This window comes from Eretmochelys imbricata, chromosome 7 (assembly GCF_965152235.1).
Source record: "Eretmochelys imbricata isolate rEreImb1 chromosome 7, rEreImb1.hap1, whole genome shotgun sequence".
Lineage (NCBI taxonomy): Eukaryota > Metazoa > Chordata > Testudines > Cheloniidae > Eretmochelys > Eretmochelys imbricata.
This window is the reverse complement of record NC_135578.1, coordinates 28,196,197-28,218,133: the sequence shown is the minus strand read 5'-3', so window position 1 is coordinate 28,218,133 and position 21,937 is coordinate 28,196,197. Positions and strand designations below refer to the sequence as shown.

General features: G+C 39.1%; 1 protein-coding gene across 1 annotated transcript in view; it reads left to right on the top strand.

The window, feature by feature from the left end:
• CACNA1D (calcium voltage-gated channel subunit alpha1 D) overlaps window positions 1-21,937 on the top strand; it is a 328,116-nt gene that overhangs the window by 232,307 nt on the left and 73,872 nt on the right. Inside the window, exons 24-32 of the mRNA XM_077821490.1 lie at window positions 1,790-1,877; window positions 3,123-3,230; window positions 3,418-3,470; window positions 3,898-4,044; window positions 6,877-7,078; window positions 8,387-8,545; window positions 12,188-12,298; window positions 16,329-16,358; window positions 19,611-19,694. Of these exons, the coding sequence (XP_077677616.1) occupies window positions 1,790-1,877; window positions 3,123-3,230; window positions 3,418-3,470; window positions 3,898-4,044; window positions 6,877-7,078; window positions 8,387-8,545; window positions 12,188-12,298; window positions 16,329-16,358; window positions 19,611-19,694 (982 nt within the window). The remainder of the gene's footprint in view (window positions 1-1,789; window positions 1,878-3,122; window positions 3,231-3,417; window positions 3,471-3,897; window positions 4,045-6,876; window positions 7,079-8,386; window positions 8,546-12,187; window positions 12,299-16,328; window positions 16,359-19,610; window positions 19,695-21,937) is intronic.

The window sequence follows — 21,937 nt, the reverse complement described above, 5'->3', positions numbered from 1 at the left end:
TGTTAATACATTTCATGGCAGAGGTGCAGGAAAAGAAATATGTGTCATGCAGGGTGGGGTGCTGTTGGAGAGTAAGCTCACCCCACGCTCCCTCTGCAGCAGTAGCTCCTGTCCTGTGCGGCTGGGACCAGCTCCCTGTTCCAGGCATTGCAACCATACCCAGGTGGTCACAGTACCATTCGGGTTTGGTATATCTGCTCCTCTGTTTCCATCTATGGAAGGGCAGATACATCAAACCTGAGTGGTGCTGTGACCTTGTGGGTCAGGTTGCAACCTGGAGGGGAAAGGCACCGTCACTGGCCAGTGCAGGGATCGCAGACTTTATTCAAATTCACAATTAGTGAGAATACCATGATTTCCATGACAAAATAGTAGCCTTGTGCCATTTAGAACTATAATTGGTGGTGAAGCGGGATTTTTTTACCCTTGTGATCAGGCAAGCCACAGCCATCTAAGAATAGACTCCAGCTCCCACTACTTTGTCAAGGGCTCAATTCTGCTGCACTTGAAATCAACAGTAAAATTCCCATTGACTTAGAAATGAGCAAGAGTAGGGCATCATTAACTTGTTCCTCGATTTTTATTCCACTACTCTACCTATCACTGGTTGCTCTAGTATCTCATTAATTATGTTATTCAACGAGGCAGGTAGTACCACACCAGTCATAGACTTCATAGACTTCAAGGTCAGAAGGGACCACCATGATCATCCACTCTGACCCCCTACACAACACAGGCCACAGAATCTCACCCACCCACTCCTGTAATAAACCCCTAACCTATGTCTGAGCTATTGAAGTCCTCCAATCGTGGTTTAAAGACTTCAAAGTGCAGAGAATCCTCCAGCAAGTGACCTGTGCCTCACGCTGCAGAGGAAGGTGAAAAACCCCCAGGGCCTCTGCCAGTCTGCCCTGGAGGAAAATTCCTTCCCGACCCCAAATATTGTGATCAGCTAAACCCTGAGCATGTGGGCAAGACTCACCAGCCAGACACCCAGGAAAGAATTCTCTTTAGTAACTCAGATCCCACCCCATCTAACATCCCATCACAGTCCATTGGGCATATTTACTGCTAATAGTCAAAGATCAATTAATTGCCAAAATGAGGCTATCCCATCATACCATCCGCTCCATAAACTTATCAAGCTTAGTCCTGAAGCCAGATATGTCTTTTGCCTCCACTGATCCCCTTGGAAGGCTGTTCCAGAACTTCACTCCTCTGATGGTTAGAAACCTTCGTCCGTGCTACTCAGCACTGAGCAAAATGCTCTGTATTATCTCTCTCTGACAAATGAAGGGCCCAGTCATACGAGATGCTGAGCATCTTTTGTGGGGTACTGAAAATTTCCAGCTCCGCTTGATTGGAGCTGATGGTGCTCATCATCTTGCAGCAGGCTCTCAGCATCTCACAGGGTAGAGCCCAGGGTAGTTTGTCAAAAATACCGAAGAATGCTTTGGCCAGTATCTTTCCCCAATGACAAAACATACCTGATCTACAGTGTATGGGCAGCCCATGTACTTCTAATTCCTAAGTTGTTCCTGAAACCAAGACACTCACATGATATGTTTGAGAAATTAAATAGGTGTTTTTGATAACAGTAAAGAAGCTGAGATGTATTTCAAAATGCTAACTTACAAAATATTTATTTACTCCAAGGAGTAAATAAGAATTTTTCCTTCTAGAAGGGAACTGCATGAACATAGATAATTTTAGTGAAAGAATAAGACAATTGAAAAATAATAAACTTAGGAAATAACAGGCTAATGCTTGCTTTTTTCCCCCCCGCTAGATCAAGTGCTATCTCTGTTGTGAAGATTCTGAGAGTTTTAAGAGTCTTGAGGCCTCTAAGGGCAATAAACAGAGCAAAAGGACTTAAGGTTTTTATCTGTATTTTTTTCCAAGTTATGTTTCTATTGCCCTGATATTCTGCAGTCCTACTGCAGGCAAAACCCCCACTGAAGCCAAAGGAAATTTCCCTGGATAAGGACACAGGTCTGGGCTGTAAATCAGTTTTTGATTCTTAAATATGCTAGTCCAAATCCCAGGGCCAGCTCTAGGATCTTTGCCGCACCAAGCAAAAAAATTTTTGGCCGCCCCCGCTTTTTTTTTCGTGCCCCCACGCCGCCAGCTCCGCCTCAACTCCGCCCCTTCCCAACCTCTTCCCCAAATCCCGAGCCCCACCTCCTCCCCCGGGCGTGCCGCATTCCCCCCCCCATTGCTTCCTGCCGCTCCCCCCCAACCTCCTGCCCTAGCTCACCTCTGCTCTGCCTGCTCCCACTTCTCCCCTCTTCCTCTCAGGCGAGGGAGAGGCAGCGCATTTAGGGGAGCAGGTGGAGCGGAGGTGAGCCGGGGGGGGGGGGCAGTGCAGAAAGTAAAGGTGGGGTGGGTAGAGGAATCCTTCCCTGCCCCAGCTCACCTCCGCTCCACCACCGCCACCTCCCCCGAGCACCCTGCTGCTCGGCTTTGCCTCCCTCCCTCCCAGGCTTGCTACGCGAAACAGCTGTTTCGCGCACAGCAAGCCTGGGAGGGAGGGGGGAGAAGCGGAGCGGCAGCGGCATGCTCAGGGGAGCAGGCGGAGGCGAGCTGGGGCACATTTCTAGGGGTGGCATGGCCGGCACCGAAATGCCGCCCCTAGAAATGTGCTGCCCCAAGCACCTCCTTGTTTTGCTGGTGCCTAGAGCCGTCCCTGCCAAATCCTGCTCTAAGTCACAGCAGTTTAAATCTGGAGCATCACCAGCATCACTGAAGGCAGATTTTGACACATAATGAGTGCAGCAAGCCAAATATCATTGCAATTTATTCACTGTAATTCCACTGTGTATATGTACTGCCTGTCACTTTAAGATCTGAAGTAGCCTACTTTCAACAGACTGCTGATACATTCAGAAAATCATGCTAATTTCTGGTAGCAGCATTAAATTAATTCTGTGAACATCAAATGAATATTTTCTAACTGATTAATTTATAAAGTGAATATATAAATATATTTTATAAATATATATTTTTTCTTATAAATCTAAGAAAATGTGTGTGGCTAATGCAGTGTACATTTTTCTACAATAATGCCAAGTAACAAAATTCAATTATACTAAAATCCTTTTATTTTTCCCTTTTATTCACAGCATGTTGTTCAGTGTGTCTTTGTTGCTATTAGAACTATTGGTAATATCATGATTGTTACAACTCTGCTCCAGTTCATGTTCGCCTGTATTGGTGTACAGCTTTTTAAGGTAAATAAATGAATTCCTTCAAAACACATTCAGGCCTGATCCTGCACCAGGGCCTGCCAACTGACTTCAGTAGGGTTCTGTGTTGGAACTGGGTTGTACCCCTGCTGAGCCAATAACAGGATCAGATTCTAAGTTTAGTTGATTTTTATGCCCCACATTCCATCTACATCTTTTGTTTTATAAATAGGGAAAATTTTATCGGTGCACTGATGAAGCAAAACAGAATCCTGAGGATTGCCGGTGAGAACCCTTTCTTTTTATAAATCAGATATACACTATTTTGAATAATAATAATAATAATAATAAATATAATATGTTGATTTATAAGACAGTCATACCCTGAAGCCTCTGAGCACCTTAGCAGAATTATAAAGAAAACCAAACTCCAGCACATCAAACACAGGTAGGGAGGTTCCAAACCATTTAGTTTTTTATAGGTCAAAACCAACACCTTAAAATCCACCCAGAAACTAGCAGGCAGCCAATGCATGTCACAGAGCACATGAAGTCAGGAGCAGACAGCGCCAATAAACTGATTGAAATGAACTATATATATATATATATATAACTATATATATCTCAGGGAAGGGATGGCATCATTCTGTGACTAATTGAATACTTCCCAAGTGTTATACAATCAGTTTCTGTTTCTTTTCTTCTTCTACAGGGGAATATTCATTGTTTATAAAGATGGAGATGTTGATAATCCAATGGTCAGAGAAAGGGTTTGGCAAAACAGTGATTTCAACTTTGACAATGTTCTGTCTGCTATGATGGCCCTTTTTACTGTGTCTACCTTTGAAGGCTGGCCTGCGTAAGTGAACATTCAGTATTTCCATAATATCATTAACAGATGTTGCATTTCTCAAAACAGTTGAATAAAATTTCACTGACGCTTCCTGAATGGCAAACAATCACCTGCGCTTTTTAGAGTCTTGAGATGATGGGCCTGATCCTGGGATGTGCTGTGGTCCCTTTACTTACACTAATGTCAAGGGGAATTGTGGCACTTGGCACCTTGAAAGATCAGATCTTCTCCAAGGATATAAAGCCTGATTGTCACTAATGAAGGGGGAAGTTAGCCCTATAAACATTCTAAATAGTCTAAGGCTGTCAGACAATAAAAAAAATTAATCACAATTAATTGCGCAATTAAAAAAATTAATTGTGATTAATCACATTGTGAAACAATAATAGAATGTAATTTATTTAAACATTTTTTGATGTTTTCTACATTTTCAAATATATTGATTTCAGTTACAACACAAAATTCAAAGTGTACAGTACTCACTTTATATTAATTTTTTATTAGAAATATTTGCTCTGTAAAAAACAAAATAAATAGTGTTTTTCAGTTCCCCTAATACAAGTACTGTAGTGCAGTCTCTTTATCATGAAAGTTGAACTTACAAATGTAGAATTATGTAAAAAATAACTGCATTAAAAAATAAAACAACGTAAAACTTTAGAGCGTACAAGTCCACTCAGTCCTACTTCTTGTTCAGCCAATGGCTCAGACAAACAAGTTTGTTTACATTTTCAGGAGATAATGCTGCCCACTTCTTGTTTACAATGTCACCTGAAAGTAAGAACAGGTGTTCGCATAGCACTGTTGTAGCTGACATTGCAAGATATTTATGTGCCAGATGCACTAAAGATTCATATGTCCCTTCATGCTTCGGCCACCATTCCAGAGGACATGCATCCATGCTGATGATGAGTTCTGCTCAATAATGATGCAAAGCAGTGTGGGACGCACATTCATTTTCATTAACTGAGTCAGGTGCCACCAGCAGAACGTTGATTTTCTTTTTCAGTGGTTCGGGTTCTGTAGTTTCCGCATCGGAGTGTTACTCTTTTAAGACTTCTGAAAGCATGTTCCACACCTTGTCCCTCTCCAGAGGTTAAAGTAAGCCAGTCTGGTCCGGTCCAGCATACCGATAAGAGCTGGTACACAGCCAACCATACTGGCAGCAGCTGGGAACCCCGGGGCTCTGGTGGTAATTTAAAGGGCCTGGAGCTTCAGCCCTTGAAATCACTGCCGGATCCCCAGGGTAGTAGCCGTAGCAGGGGGCTCTGGCAGCGATTTAAAGGCGATTTAAAGAGTTCAGTCACAAATTTAATTGACACATTATTTTTTTAACAAGCATCATCAGCATGGAAGCATGTCCTCTGGAATGGTGGCCGAAGCAAGAAGGGGCATAATGAATATTTAGCATATCTAGCACATAAATACCTTGCAATGCCTGCTACAAAAGTGCCATGCAAATGTCTGTTCTCACTTACAGGCGATATTGTAAATAAGAAGCGGGCAGCATTATCTCCTCTAAATGTAAACAAACTTGTTTCTCTTAGTGATTAGCTGAACAAGAAGTAGGACTCAGTGGACTTGTAGGCTCTAAAGTTTTACATTATTTTGTTTTTGAGTGCTGCTATGTAACAAAAAAATCTACATTTGTAAATTGCACTTTCACGATAAAGAGATTGCACTACAGTACTTCTGCGAGGTGAATTGAAAAATACTATTTCTTTTATCATTTTTACAGTGCAAATATTTGTAATAAAAATAATAATATAAAGTGAGTACTATACACTTCGTATTCTGTGTTGTAATTGAAATCAATATATTTGAAAATGTAGAAAAACATCCAAAAATATGTAATACATTTCAGTTGGTGTTTAACAGTGCAATTAAAACTGTGATTAATCATGATAAATTTTTTAAATTGCAGTAAATTTTTTTGAGTTAATCGAGTGAGTTAACTGTGGTTAATGGGCAGCCCTAAAATAGTCTAGTCTTTATACTGCAGTTCTTATTGCACTTCTTTCCTCCCTGCCTCCATCTTTTGCATTTAGGCATGCAGTCAATGGCATGCGATCCTGTATTCTGTATTTCTTAATCTACCTGCTTCTGAAATAGACCAGGTTTGCCATTTATAAGTCAAGGAAGCAGAAACAATGAGGGAGGGTCTTAACTGTGCAAAGTGTTTAGTATATTCCTTAGATTGTGTATCCAGGTTATTCCAACAGGTGGTATTCACTATCTTTCTAGTCTGTTGTGGACAATGGCTACATATTCAAGGACAGGCTTTCCATGATGGTCTTTGATTGTGTGACATCACTGTGGCAAGCACAGCTCAATGTCTCAATCAGAGTGGCTGTGGACACATTTGTAATGCACATTAAGTCATTCGGGTCAACATTCAAGCTTCCCTTTGCAGGCTAACTCAATTCAATTTTAAAGCTGGGGGTGCACATTGGATATCAGTGTGAGGCTGCTCAAAAAATTGATCTTCAGAGCACCAAGTGACTCCTGACTACAGCATTTGTTTTGGGGGTTTTTTGGTTGTTCTTGTTAAAATTAGAGGAATCTTATAATATTTAGGTCCTGATCTTGCAGCCAAATAGTCTCTTTAGTTACACTTCAACTAATCTTCTGAGATCTTTAGTCCTGCCCCTTTAAATAGTGAAACCATTGATAGCACATAAAGGTTTTGGCCTTCGGGTGAAACTTTTGCTAACAAACTTCAAATAATGTGGAATAGATTTCTAGTTACTATTCATTGACTCTAAGTGAAAATATAATCTACAGGTTTTGTCATTTTAACAACAGTTAAAACATATTTTTTTCTTTTTTGTTTTTCAGGCTGCTATACAAAGCCATAGACTCAAATGCAGAGAATATAGGCCCTGTATACAACTACAGAGTGGAGATTTCCATCTTCTTCATCATCTATATCATCATCATTGCCTTCTTTATGATGAACATATTTGTTGGTTTTGTCATTGTTACATTCCAAGAACAGGGAGAACAAGAGTATAAGAACTGTGAGCTGGACAAAAATCAGGTTAAACTAAATAATGCCTTTTTTCATTTATAAATTATCCCTTTTGTATTCATACCATGCACAAAACCAGCATCCATTCTGCTGTGGTTTCAGAAGAGGGCACTAGACACCTACCTTACCTACACTGTACAAAAAAAGGCTTTTTAGTAAAAACTGGTTCTCAAAGGTCATCATATTTGGGGCAGGGGGAAAGAGCCCAACATTTTGGCCCTTTCATTGGGATATAGTACTTTTCTACTAGCACAGCAAGGAAAGGAGAACCATTTCAAATTTGCTTATGGACAGACAGAGGTAGATCTTGAAACAGGGAGCAGGAATATGAAATGCAACGTGTACATATAATATTCTGGAATAGCCATTCCACACCAAAGGGATTGTTCTACCTTCATTTCATGATCAGTAGGGAAATAATGATTTGCACCTTCAGAAAAAAATGGTCCTCTTTCTTGGGCTTAACTGTTTGACTAGAGAAAGCTGCAGTAATTTTTGTACAGTAGTAATGTTCTTTGAAGTACTAATATTCCATTGTAAGATCTATTTTAGCAAGAACATACCTAGTACATTGGGTAGCATCACTGATGTATTATGCTCTATGAATTAGGTATATTAAGCACTCCTCAAACAGTTAAAAATCTGGTCAGTTTTAAGGCCTGGTCTGCAATAAGATTTCAGACCCCACTGTAGCTGCACTGATGCAGAACCCTTTGTGTGGACACAGTTTACACTTGTGCAGCATGAATTTGCTAGTGCAGTTTTACCCTGGTTTCAAAACTTCACTGTTGCTAATTACACTGTTGGTTTAATATTGGTGCAGCTGCATGGGTGGCTGAAAACCCAGTGTAGACAAGGGCTAGATTATAACCAGATAAATCATATTTATTAGTATTAATTAAGATTAAATAGGAAAATTTCATTAGTATTAATGTTTGTTTAGCACTCTGAAGATGCAAATCACTAAATAAATGCTGAATATTTTAGGATTTTCCTTAGCATTATTTTATGTTTTTTTCTTATACAACTGAGTAAAGTGGTATATATTACTAACCCCAAATTTAAAGACGGAACAGGGCCTGCTAAACTACCAGATTAATGTGCTTAATAGTAAACATGCCATAATAAAAATATACACTGCCTATTTCTTAGGCTTCTATGTATTTTGTAACTGTTTGCACTCATAGTAAATCATATTCAGTTGCTAAATACAATGCATGGATTTATAACAGAAGTAATCATACATGAAGTGCAAGATTTTCATAACTTCTCATTTTGAAGCCTAAACTGAAACTTTTGGTGTTTCTGCTTTTACAGCGTCAGTGTGTGGAATATGCCTTGAAGGCACGTCCCCTGCGTAGGTACATCCCAAAAAATCCTTACCAGTACAAGTTCTGGTATATGGTGAACTCCACTGGGTTTGAGTACATCATGTTTGTCCTCATCATGCTGAACACGCTTTGCTTGGCCATGCAGGTAGGAACAAAACAAGCTGCCAATTTACTGTATAAAGCCTTTGATGATATGATGGTGCTTAATAGGACTTAAAAGGACACTGTCAACCTGTCATTTTTTATAAAGTGACACATTTTTTAAAATTCCATGTCAAGATAAAGCAGCTTTCTGTAGTGTGTCCTGCTGCCTTGCTGATGTTCATAAAGGCCTTTCCAGCAGGGCCGGCTCCAGGCACCAGCTTTCCAAGCAGGTGCTTGGGGCGGCATTCAGAATGGGGCAGCAGTCCGTGTCCCGCGGCGGCAATTCGGCAGCAGCAAAATTGGTAGAGCCGCCCCTGCTTTCCAGTAAGGGAGAGTGATTGACCTGAGAGAAACAACATAAAACATATTTTAGCTTTTTTTCCCCCTTCCTCCTCCCTCATGCTCACTCCTGCCAGCCTCTTCAGAAGCACTGAGGTAACTGGCCTCACAAGTAATAAGAGTTCTGGAAAGTAGAGATCCCCACCCTGGTCCCCCTTCGTACACAACAGCCCCAGGCAGGGATCTAGAGAGGGAAAAAAGAGTCTCCCTTCCTTTCCCATGGCACCCTTTACTCCTACACAAAGATAAGTATAAATTAGGTGCACAATTACATTTGTATTTTTGTGCATGCACTTGCACATCTAAATGTTTGAAAATGAGGCCCTATTGCCATCATTTTTCAGGGGAGAATAGAGTGAAAATAAGCAGTGAAGCCTTACCAAAAAAAAAAACCCTCTTAAATAACTCTCCCTAACGCCGTACAATCTTGGACACAGTGACGTGTTATTCTGAGTCACATTTTAGCGAGGGTAAGGATAAGAATATAGCACTGCCCTTAAACGTGCAGGACATATGTTTTGTTTTGTGTTGTGTTACACTTGTTTGCCACCATTCCATTATTGATACAAATTGCTCCCTTCTACCTGAAGGAGAGAAAGGTCTCAAATAACTGGTTAGACAACAGTAGGTAAGAGAGAAGAAGCATGGTAAGCAGTTAGAGCACAAGATTGGGAGGGGAGTCTGGAGGTCTAGTTTCTTTTTTGTAGATATCACTGTATCAAAGGTCATCTTGCTGTACCAAAATTCCTCCTTCTGTACAATGGTGGAGAATAATGCATGCTTACTTGCCTGGGGAAAAATTACCATGGACGTCAAAATTTTTACCACAGACACGTTGCTGAAATAGCAGTAATTCAGAAAATTGTTAGACTGCTGTGGATCACAAACTCATCAGTTAGCGTAGTTTAAGCAATCAGGGCAGCAGCTGAATCCAAAATAACTAAATGCCAGATCCTGTATCCTTTCCCAGGCAAAACAAGTATTTAACACAGGGACCGCAGTATTGGACCCCAGGGCCCACATGCTCAGAAGACGTGGTAGTAGTCATGGTGGTAATATATCTTCCTGTAGGTACTTTTAATGCCCGCAGTAATCTTGCCATTTAGATGGTGAATATCTGATCTGCACTTGAGAGTGCCCTGCTGAAACTCAAATCCTCTGTAACTTGTAACTTGTGGTAACTTGTGTAACAAGGTAACTTGTGCTCCTTTAGGGCTCTCGGTGTGCTAATTTACACCTCAGCATAATTTCACTTAGGGTACATTTGTTCATTCCCAAAATTGTCCATGCAGAAGATTATGTAGAAAGAACAAAGAAGCCTGTTTATATGGATACATGTTTCCCTCAGCCAGCTAAACACTTTATTATGTTTCTGTTCTTTTGCCTAACACATGCCGGTATTACTTCAGCTCCTGTTAGTTACTTGCGTTTGTTCTGTGCTGATTTCATGCATGTGCTATGCCATTCTTTCTGTTTCTTGTGTTGATTTTTTCTGACATTCTCTCTCCAAATGTTTACGAAAAAATGTGTTTTTTGTGGCACAAGCAACATCTTTGGAAATGCAGGCGCTCTTGACCCACTAATAGAAGTAATGAGAGCTCAGTGAAGTGTATATATGAAAGCCACTAACCCCCAGTGCTCTGTGGGGCATGGAGAAGAGCTGTAGACTGTGACCACCATTGATTCAGAATGACATAGAGGAAGAGAAGATATTATGGGTGAAATCTAAATTGGGGGTGTTTTAGAATCTGAAATGTCAGAAAGGAGGGTGTATCTGGGCATCTCATCCATGAACATAATTGAAAAATTGATGTAGTCAGGAAACATTTACTGCCCTTTCATGTTTACTTTATCTTTCACTTTTCTTCCTGTACCTGGATTCAGCCCATCGCTACTGCTCCTGTGCTTCTGATGCATCATTCAACCCTTCCTTAGGCTGTGCCTACATTATGTAACTATAAACATGAGCTCTTCCTGGTAGAATAGATAATATTCTCCCTCTTTTTCATTTTGTCTTGATCTCATTTTTTGTTTTTTCCTGTCTTTCTTACTATTTTCTCTATATAATTGTCTCTTTTTCACCTGTCGCCTCTCTTCTGTGCTTCCTCCCTGAGTTATTTCTCACTTCTTCTCCAAAGCAACAGATTTTCAAAAGAGAAAGAATTGTTAAAATCCAGTTTACATGCCACTGTTTATGTTCTTTGCTTCCTTTTTGTATTTCACTCAGTTAGTGATCTCCATTTATGCTGGCAGTGCCCCGTTAAGATTACAGTCACCGTACAATAATGCATTATAGTCTGAATAAAATATGTCAGGCCATTTTAAATAGGTGTCTAAAAGGTGTGACACAAAGTTGTGTAATAAATCCTTAAAATTCATCATATACAGCCTGGGAAATTACTGTTGTTTATATAGTTATATAGTATTTACTATATATTACTACAGTATTATATTGATCATTTTAAAGCACAGTTTTCTATCTGAATCAATATTTCTTGTCCTTTGGATCATGGCTTCAGGAGAAGGTTATTCAAATTTATTTTTGCCTTGATTTCTGTTAAATGATTAATACACATAATTCAAGAACTACTCTATCCCACCTGTGTGTGTACCTGTCAGTTCCTCTTTCTGCGTGGCTTTAGCTGGAACATAGGGTTAGGACTTTCTTATATGCTATTGCTTACTGTCAGGTCTTTTTTTATTATTTGGCATCTAAAATTAATTGTATTATTCCAGTTGTTGATATGCTTGGCCTAGGTTATGGCTTGAAAAGTCTTTTAAGGTTTGTAAAATATCTATATTTATAATGCCTGTCATATCAACAAGAATATTTCAGCCTAAAAACTGCATGTCATAAACATGTGAACTTAGCTATTTTGAACACCAGGGGCACAAGAACTCTTGTAATAACTAGCGAACTCTAGTAATAACTAACGACTAAAAAACTCAGAGTAGAAAGCAGTATGGAGCTGTATTGTCCCAAGAGGCGCACTTGGGAGATTATGCCTGAGTCAAACACCATCCCCCAGGACCTGCTCCGTATACACAGAGGGGTGCGCAATCGGTTCCATCCAGTACCTGAACCAGAACCAATACCAGTCTGAGATGAATCCATTTTTAAACAGGAGCCATCAATTTATTCTTGTATCTGAGGTCCATTTATGCACTGAACAATCTTTTGCTAGTAATGGGCCTACACTTTACTGGGCTTTATTACTGACAACTGTTGGTTTATGTCAGCCTACTTTCAATTAATATTCCTTAATTCTTTACTTTTAAAAAGTGTCATATTTTTAATTCACAGCACTACGGACAGTCTAAGCTGTTTAATGATGCAATGGACATTCTGAATATGGTTTTCACAGGCGTGTTCACTGTTGAAATGGTTTTGAAACTCATTGCATTCAAACCCAAGGTAAGTGATTAGACAGGATTTTGGTAGGTTATCACTAGAACAGTTATATAATCATAACATGAATTTCCCACTAGTTATATATTATTCAAATAAGAGAAGAACCTACATATTTTTCATGGTAAAATATCTGTGAAATCTTCATAGAAATGTTAATCTGATAGTGTGTGTGTATATATATATGCATCTACAGGAAATGAGATGTAGATATCAGAGAAAAAAATATTACTGAGTAATTGATGAGATCTGGAATATTTTTGAAGTCATGAAAAGGTCACTGTCTAACCCAGACAAATACTTTCCTGTTACAAGCACTACCAAACATAATGAACACAGGTACTAAATTATGATCACGATTGTTTAAAAAATACTGATAAGCTTAAAAAAATAAAATCTAACTGACGATAAAGAACTACATATGATTTTATTTTTTTGTATAAAATGCAGATATAGGGCCTGATTCTGCAAATATGCACACAAGTACTCCTTTAGTTTTCTGGGGTCACTCAGATGTAAAAGTGTTTGTAGACTGAGTCCGGAGTAGACATTTTGGTTTCCTTGCCTTAAAGGGACACTGTCAAACTAAACATTATGGCCAGATTTTTGAAAGGAGTCATTAAGGTCCTGAACCCATAGGTGCTGGAACTCATGTTGCTGGGAGTGCTGCCCCACCCTCTAACTTGAAGAGTTTCCATCATATACAGGGTTTATAATTTGGTTCAGTGGCTCTCAGGATCGCCACTATACAAATTGTTCCAGCACCCCTGCCTGAACCTCCAAGGAGATACATGCAGATGTACCCTGAGCCCACATGAAGCCTCCTTGGCTTTAGTGGGGCTCCATGTGGAAGCAGAGGTCTACCTTCAGGCATCTCTGTGCTAGTCTGGGACCTAATTTGGATGCTTCCATTTTTTGGATGCCCCACCTGAGAAATTTTGGGCCTGGTTTTCAAACATTCTGAAAAATATCCCTTGCCTTCATTTGATGTTAGGCTCTGAATATCAGGCCCACTGTGTCAAGCTGAGCACGCAAAATTTTAGGCATCCAAAATTCTAGTTATCGCTTTTGAAAATGTTGGCCCATAAGTTCTTAAAAAGTTAATTCCCACTGATTCTAACAACACCTGGCAGGATTAAAACAGAAAGAAATGATAACAATCTAATTTGATTGTCATCATCTGTGTTGTTTCTTCACTTTTCACATTCCACCTGTGACAGTGAATGGGAACCAGAAAAAGAAATTAGACTAAATATTGCTGTCAGTTACAATGAAATCAGTATTTACTTTGATCCGTTTACACCAGCAGAAATAAGAGCAGAATTTGGCCCACTGACTATAAACAGAAAGTGAAACTGGCCAGTCTAGTTTTACTGACCTACCTCAACTGGATCTGATATGTTTCATGTTCCATTTCCTGCTGGGGAATGTTTTTCATATTTTCAGTTCAAGCTAATGAAGCTAGAACCATCCCTGGTCTGATCATGGCTGATTAGGGTCCTGACTTTTTCTTGTGTAACCAAGACCTGGTATTCAGACCCAGAGTGTGAGGTTTTGGGTAACTGCTCATCTACACACCCATAGGGCTTTCTCTTGCAAGATTCTACAGGTTCTGCTTTAAATGTGTATGTATTTATTTATTTTAATTGTTATATCCCTAGTCTTATTCAAATACTAGCTGCTTCGCCACATTGAAATTAATATTATTGGAGGCCACAAGAGAGATAGTGAAGATATTTAGGCTGCAGTGCCATCATTATGCTAATTCTGTGTCCTGGCCCTCTTCTGTATGCTGATTGGCTACTGAGATCTCTGCTAGTTTTAGTGGCCCAAAGTGCCTTTTACAATCTGTGCTTAGCGTGAAGATTGAGTCTTTCCCATGCTTTTGTGATATCAAGACTGAGATTACTATAAAAGGCTCTACATAGGACTATCCCTGAAGACAGGTCAGAAGTTTCAGCTAGTGCAAAATGCATTGGCCCTATGGTGGCAGTACATTACATCAGTGCTCTGTAGAGTGCATGAACTACCTGTTCACCTCTGGATGCTATTCAAGATGTTGATACTGATCTGTAAGACCTGTGCTGTTTGGGTTCTAACTCTGTGAGACTCTGCCTCTCCCCAAATGAAGAGCTCTTGATGGTACATTATCACCATGGGTCTATATGTTTGAATAGCTGGGGCTGGAAGCAGGGGCATCATTTGCTATAGGGTAAGAGGTGCAGTTGCTCCCCAACCCCGAACTTTTCTTTATAGGTTCTATATACTCCGTTATGTCTTCCACTTTTTGCCACCCCCCCTACCTCTCCAGACTTTGGATATGATCATTAGGAAAGCAAACTTTGCCCTCCCCAGAATGTTTCTGAAATGATCCCCTGGATGAAGGGAAGGTATTTTCAGGAGAGGGTCCTTATTTCCAGAATTCAGTTCCCCCATTGGTCCAGCAGAGCCCAAATTTGTTGACCAGCAGGGCATGGTGAAAGGACCATGAGTTTAGTCAGAGGTTTGCTGAGATCAATTAGGAAGCAGGGAACCTAGGGGGCAAAGGCATTAAATATTTTTAAGATGGCTCTTGTTATCAATTGGAGATTTTACCTTTGCTTTTTATTGTGAAGTGTCCTTTTTAAAGCTACTTATATAGCAGTATAGTATTGACTGTGTTTTTAATTGCTGTAAATGATTTGACAGGCTAGGAAATGGGTCAATGCCATTTATAAATCTAAGTATAAAAAAGACATTTTTTAAACTGGTAAAATCATGTTTATTAATATTTGGGTCTATAAATGCAAATTTTAAACCAAACCTACATTTTTGGCTTGGGGTTGTTGTGTGGAGGTTGATTTCTGTTATGTTTATGTTGTAACTGGGTAATTTGACTTGATGTGGGGGAATTGACAGAACTGATTATGTATTTAGTCCCAGATTCTCAAAGTTATTTAGGCAACTAACTCCCACTGAGTTCAGTGAGAGTCACAGGTCCTTAAATACCTTTGAGGATCCATGCCTTAGTACTTCTTTAAAAGCTTTCAGGGGCATCGGCTAGACACTCCATTACTGTAGTGTATATAAATCCACATTAGTTAATTAATTAATTAATTAAATGTTGGGCCTAAGTTATTTGACAGTGTCCCTTCAGCATTTTGAGTCAAATACTGTAAAAGATATGGTCACCTATTCTAAGGCCCATTCAAACCTAATGGCGATTAAAATACACTGATATTCTGGGTACAATATTGTGGCATGTAAAATCAAGGTACTGCAGGCTGACTTTCAGTTCTGAAATATAGAAAATCTTCAATGAGTGTCAGATATTAAGGGCTTGATCTGGCAATGAGGAGCTGAGTGCCCTATACTTTCATTGACTGATTTGGGAATTGAGGGTATGTCTACACTGCAATTAGACATCTGCGGCTGATCTGTGCCAGCCGACTTGAGCTCATGGGGCTCAGGCTAAGGGTCTGTTTAACTGCGGTGTAGACGTTCAGGCTCAGGCTGTAGCCCAACCTCTGGTATCCTCCCACTTTGCAGGTTCCTAGAGCCCAGGCTCCAGCCCGAGCCTGAATGTCTGCACCGCAATTAAACAGCCACTTAGCCCAAACCTGAGTCATCTGGCACGGGCCAGCTATGGGCTTTTAACTGGAGTGTAGATGTACCCAGAGGGTGCTCAGTAGCTGGCAGAATTGGGCCCTAAGTTTTCAGTTGTGCATTGTAATTACCAAAATATTTAGATAATAGATCAAAATAAAAATGTATTTTGTATTTAATTCTGTAACCTAGGTACTCCCCAGGAGTTGTTTTTACTTTGCAGCATTTGCTGAATAAAAGTTTGCAATGTCAGTTGAAAGAGGAGACTTGATTAAATCAAGTTATTCTTTATAAATGCCAAACTCAATTTGTCTAGTGTGCCTAGCGCATTACAAAATAAAATATTTTTGTGAAATCTAAAGTAATACATCAGTAAATACTGTTTACACAGTTTTATGAAAGCCAACCATTATTTGAATTTGTAATGATTTTCCATGCTGTTTTACGTCAGATTTTTGTAAGAAAAAAGGAAAGATGGCTAGTAAGTGAATTGATCCTGAGTGATTGCAGTGGTGAAAACTACTAATTTGTGTGTTAATATTTATTTGCTGTGACTTGTCCATTTATACATTTCTCCCTTCTCCAAAATCATCTTTATCTTTTAGTTTTTTGTTTGCTTTTGCTTTACATATTATTTTGAACAATATTTGTCTATACTGATGGAAAAGGTTTGATACAATAAGCATGTCTTAAGGTATTTTAGCAATATGGAATCAAAATGTGAATGTGTTATTTATGTGGCTTACATTGTAGCAATGTCTAGTAAAATAATATTTTCTATAGTGAAATTTACCCTTCTACAGAGACCGGCACACACCACTATTATACACCACTTATGCTTATACACCACTTATGTCCTACACTTTTGGGAGGTGTAGTAGGGACAGATGACATAGCGCATCAGGATTTTGGTTTTGTAGAGCATCTAACTGTTGCTTGTCTCGAGTTTGTTCTTTTTATATATAATTTTGCATCATTGTTTAAAAATCAGTGAAGATATTGATTTAAAAAATAAGTAGGAGAAATTAGGAAAATAAAAGGATGAAAATAATGTTGTTAGAGCAGCTTCCCTGGCCATGTCTACGCTTACAAGATTACGGCAGTACCGACACACCACTCATGTAGCCACATTATGCCGATGGGAGAGAGCTCTCCTAGCGAGGTAATAAAACGAGCTTAACAAGCAGCAGTAGCTATGTCAGTGGGACTCCCGCTGACATAGTGCTGTGCACAAAAGCACTTATGCCAGCAATATTAGTGTCTCTAAGGGGGGTGTTTCTTCATATCCCTGGGTGGCAAAAGTTTTGCCAACATAAGTGCTAGTGTAGACATTACTCAGTATTGTCAAGGTAGTTTCCCACGATATCTAACAGAAACATTAGGAATGATTTGTTCATGGAAAGGGGTGGGGCAAGAGTGAACATAGGTTTGAGAACTGAATGTGATTGTTTGGGATGCTAAATACACCAATTTTCCTGTGTTGGAATTGATGGCCAACTACAGATAGCCAGTTAATGCAACACAAAGGGACAGGAGTGGTGACCAGAGTGATGCCCTTCCCCCACTTGCAATATGGAATAGCAATGATACTTATGTTCTTCCTTGGATGATTGATAGTTAAAAATAATATTTGTAAAGTGTTGTATAAGTGCAGATCATTGTTCAGCCAGACAATAGCAGAGATGGAAATAGAACTCCGCCTCTTGTGACTCCCAGCCCTGTGATCCTTGCCCTGCCTAGACCATTATACAGAGCTGTCTCCTTTCCGGGGAGCTCATTCAAAATTCTCAAGAGCAAACCTCCACATAAAAATAGATTTTTGTTTTCACATTTCAGAGTGAAAAATTTTCAACTGTAGAAGCTTGTCAAAAATATCTAAACTCCAGGAAGTGCCAAATCTTGAGAAACAAATTAGCAAAATTATATATAATTATATATCTCTCATTTTGCTTGGGTCTGCAATAAAGAAATATCTCTTATTATGTTATGATAGCAACTTAAATCTATTGATTTTTTTAAAAAAATCTTTACAGTAAATGGTGTGCTAATAAGAAAGGTGTATAGACATCAATTTTAGGTTAGCACTCTTGATTGCTTATCAATTTTGGTACATTTATTTTTTTAAAATTGCACTAAAACCAAAAAGCTAATGCTTTTTAAAAATGCACTGTTACTATGAAAGCAAAGTAGATGTTTTCCTAATATTTTAATTGACCCAGGATTCTATTTTATTGACATCAGTAGGAAATTCAGATTGTTTTAAGATTTCTCCAGAAGTGTATGTTGGTATCCACTCTAGATTCATTACCAGAGATTAGCTAGTAAAACAGTCTTTGTATGAGAAAAATGAACACATATGGTCATCCCATAGGTTTAATTATATTGAAATCTGAGGAAATTGCAGTAGAGCATCTGGATTGCTTCAGTAACCAGATAAGACCCAAATATAATTATAAGAGAAAATTATAATACATCTGTATTTTCTGTAGAGTCATATTCAACATCTGGATTTGTAATCAGTGTCTGGATTTAATCCCAGTTTAGCCAAGAGAAATACCTCAACAACATTTCTGTTAAACTCCTTCTTTGTGCCAGCCAACCTGGTGTGAAGGACCCATAGGGCAGTGATGAATTGGTCCCTAAGTCATTCCTATTTTATGACCATTTGGTGCATGAGTAACATATATAGGCTATATTAATGGGATATATTTAAAGTCAGAAGGGGTCTGAGGAAGCAGAATTAAGTGATTTACATAAATCTACCTTTTTTGCAGTGTAGTATCTGCAGTTGCATCGTTAAGGATCTGCTCCTGTTCCTGTTGAAATCAAAAACAAACTCATTGATTTCAGTAGTGCAGGATCAGGCCCTAAATGCTAAGACATTTTGGGTAGGTCTACACAGCCGCTGGGAAGTTTGGTTCTGCTCGAGTTAATGTGCTAACAGGAATGGGCAGTGGCATGGGAGGTGACTCAGACTAGCTGCCGAGTCCATACTGGAGCTCAGCCAGGATTGTGCTCGGGCATCTAGCCTATGCTGTCACCTGTGCCACCACAGCCATATTGCTATTTTTTAGCATGGTAGCTCAAAAAGAGCTAGCATGTGTATGTCTATCCAAGCTAGTAATCATACCTCCCAGCTGCAGTGTAGACATTTGAGTTACTAAGCCCTAACTCTTTGCACTAAATGATTACTTTACCTCTATAGGACCAAATTCTACCGGTGATCTTCATGCACAAACTCATTTATCTGAATGGGAATTGAGGATGTGTAGTTAAGGGAAGCGTCTGACCCTTGTCACAGACTTTCATGAAGTCACAACACAAAGGAGGTCCCAACATGGATGGACCTATGTCTCCAACATCAAAGTTATTTTGTTAGCATTTGTCAGGATGTGTAAGTCAGAATTGTTACAACACTGCTGAGAGTCTAATAAACAGAGTTTTATATAATGCCTATTTGCCACGTCGGTGCTTATAAGATGTGTGTGTGTATGTATACACATGTGTATCTATATTTGCTATATATATACTTATATGTATGTGTGAGTGTGTATATATATACATAGAAATATACTTTTCCTTCAGGAGGCAATATTGTTTGTTTTGTTTTCTCATTAGACCCCAGGTTTTGTTTTAAGTAATTTCTGTTTATGCAAAACTAAACAGAAGTATGCAAATATTTGACATTTCATGTGTAATCACAAAACATTTGCACCCTGCCTGCTCCGTTCAGGGCTATTTTAGTGATGCCTGGAATGCGTTTGACTCCCTCATCGTTATTGGCAGCATAGTAGACGTCATTCTCAGTGAAGCCGATGTGAGTATACCTCAGCACAATTCCCACAGTCCCCACTTCTTTCTCTGTCTCCCCACTATTTCCATCATCTGGACAAGTCACAGATTTTGATCCAACATTTCTAAACTTTGAATTTAAAAACAGGCCAGTCACAGCTGAGTTATGTTGATATGGGAAATAAATAGCCTTTTTCACTTCCAATTATCTCAAACAGAAAGATTGTATGTTGGTACATCACAGAAGTCTAGAATGTTTTTGTGTTATAACACTGTCCTTTTCTTCTCTTTTTCTGTTTGTGTTTTTCTCTTGCTCTCTTTCTGCTGAATGCTTGTCCTAACAGCACTATTTCACTGATGCATGGAACACTTTTGATGCCTTAATTGTTGTTGGTAGCGTCGTTGATATTGCTATAACAGAAGTTAATGTAAGTAACAACTGTTCATGCACTAAATAGTAATTGCTGTCATCAATACAGAAAATGTAAACTTTTCCCTATAAATCCATTTTTTACATTCTGGAGTAAGAGACTAAAGTATTGATACAGATACAGATATAGCTATAGCTATAACTATAGATAGATACATATATATATATGTACTCACAGAGATAAAATAGTAAAACAATGAGTATTAATTTTTCTTTCTACATATATGCTGAATATATTTTAAATCATTTAATTTTTTTTTAATAAGGAAAAAAACAGGTCTTTGGTAACCCATTTCAGTTTGAAGCCCAGTAATTTTTGTGAGTAATTTGACCTAATCCATCAGGCTTCTAATAGTGATCTTCAAGGCTCAGTGGTTCAATAAGCCATATACTTTCAGGTGGGAATCCTAGGGTTTGCGAATGATCTAGGAATTCATGTCTCCCAGGCTGGTGGAATTAGGGTACTCTCAGCCGCTGAGAAAAAGCATAGCACTTACTGCTTTTTTTTGCTGTTAGTTTTTCCTCTTTCCTTCCTCCAGGAAATTGTTCTGGAGTTTCAGTGCAGTTTGAAAAGTTTGTGAATTCCATAGACTGGCCAAAATTTTGAGCCACAGGCTCTTGACAAACATTCTGGATGAGACTATTCGGGCAAGAGTGAGAGCTCTTCCCAAGGTCATGCAGGGCAGCAGATATAGAAAGTAAATGCTTTCTGTTTAGTTTGTATCACACTTACTGGCATTACACCAAGCAAGATAAACTATGAGAAGAAATAAATTGAAAACTAACAAACTATGGCCCAGCTTCTAGCCAGCTCCTGAGGGGATGTGCAAGGGGAGGACAGGACACAAGGAGCTTCCACTACATACATACATCTCTTGTGCCCGTGTATCTCCTCCTTCCTAGTGTTTCAAGGGACATGAAGACGGGAGGGGAGAAGAGCGATGGAGGTTGCCCTAAATCAGAGTGGTTGTAGTTGAGAAACAATAATATGCAAAGCTTTAAGCTTCTTTGATTCTAGCCTATTTGGTAAGCACAGTAATACACATTTAATAAAATGTATACATGTGTTGAAACCTGATATGGAAACAAATATGCTGCTTTATCAGGTTATAATATGATTTTTAAAATGTCCAAACCAGCACACAGTAAGTATCTGCTAATTTGCACTAAGAACTTGAAATTCCTATGTGGATTAGACATTTTTGAAAATTAACAAATAAGAGAATAAACATGATCAAAATAATTTCAAGTTACTGTAGAATAAAATTCCATTCTTATTTGGTTTTGACAAGTCTAGAATATTTTGAATTATATACAGTATAAAAGCTGCTCATTACCCTGCCTAGTGCTACACAGGGGGGTATGGGAACAATGGTGATGATGCAGAAGCCAGAAAGAACACAGTTTGACTTTCAGATTTCATGCAGAGTTTGCACAGCTGGCAGTTAAGGGAAAGAAATCTTTTTACTAGTGGACTGAGTAAATCTGAGTGGGATGGTCACATGGGACAGTGAACATGGAACCCCCATTATTCTGTTTTTACAGAGACACTTCTAAAAGGATAATTGCACTTCATTGGCTAGATTTTCAAAAGCAGCCTATACATTTGTGTGCCCAAAATTATCTGTCATGGTTTTTCGAGGCCCAAGTTTTTTGATGCCCCAAACTTGGACTTCCAAGTTCAGCTCACGTAGTTATTCATTATCCAGCTTGCATGCACAAATGTTGTTTTGTATGGGGAAGTATGACTTTTGGGGCATACAGAAATGTGGCCACCTAAAATTGCTTTCCCCCAAAGCTACAAAATGTAGTCACATATGAAGGGGTAGTAAAAATAG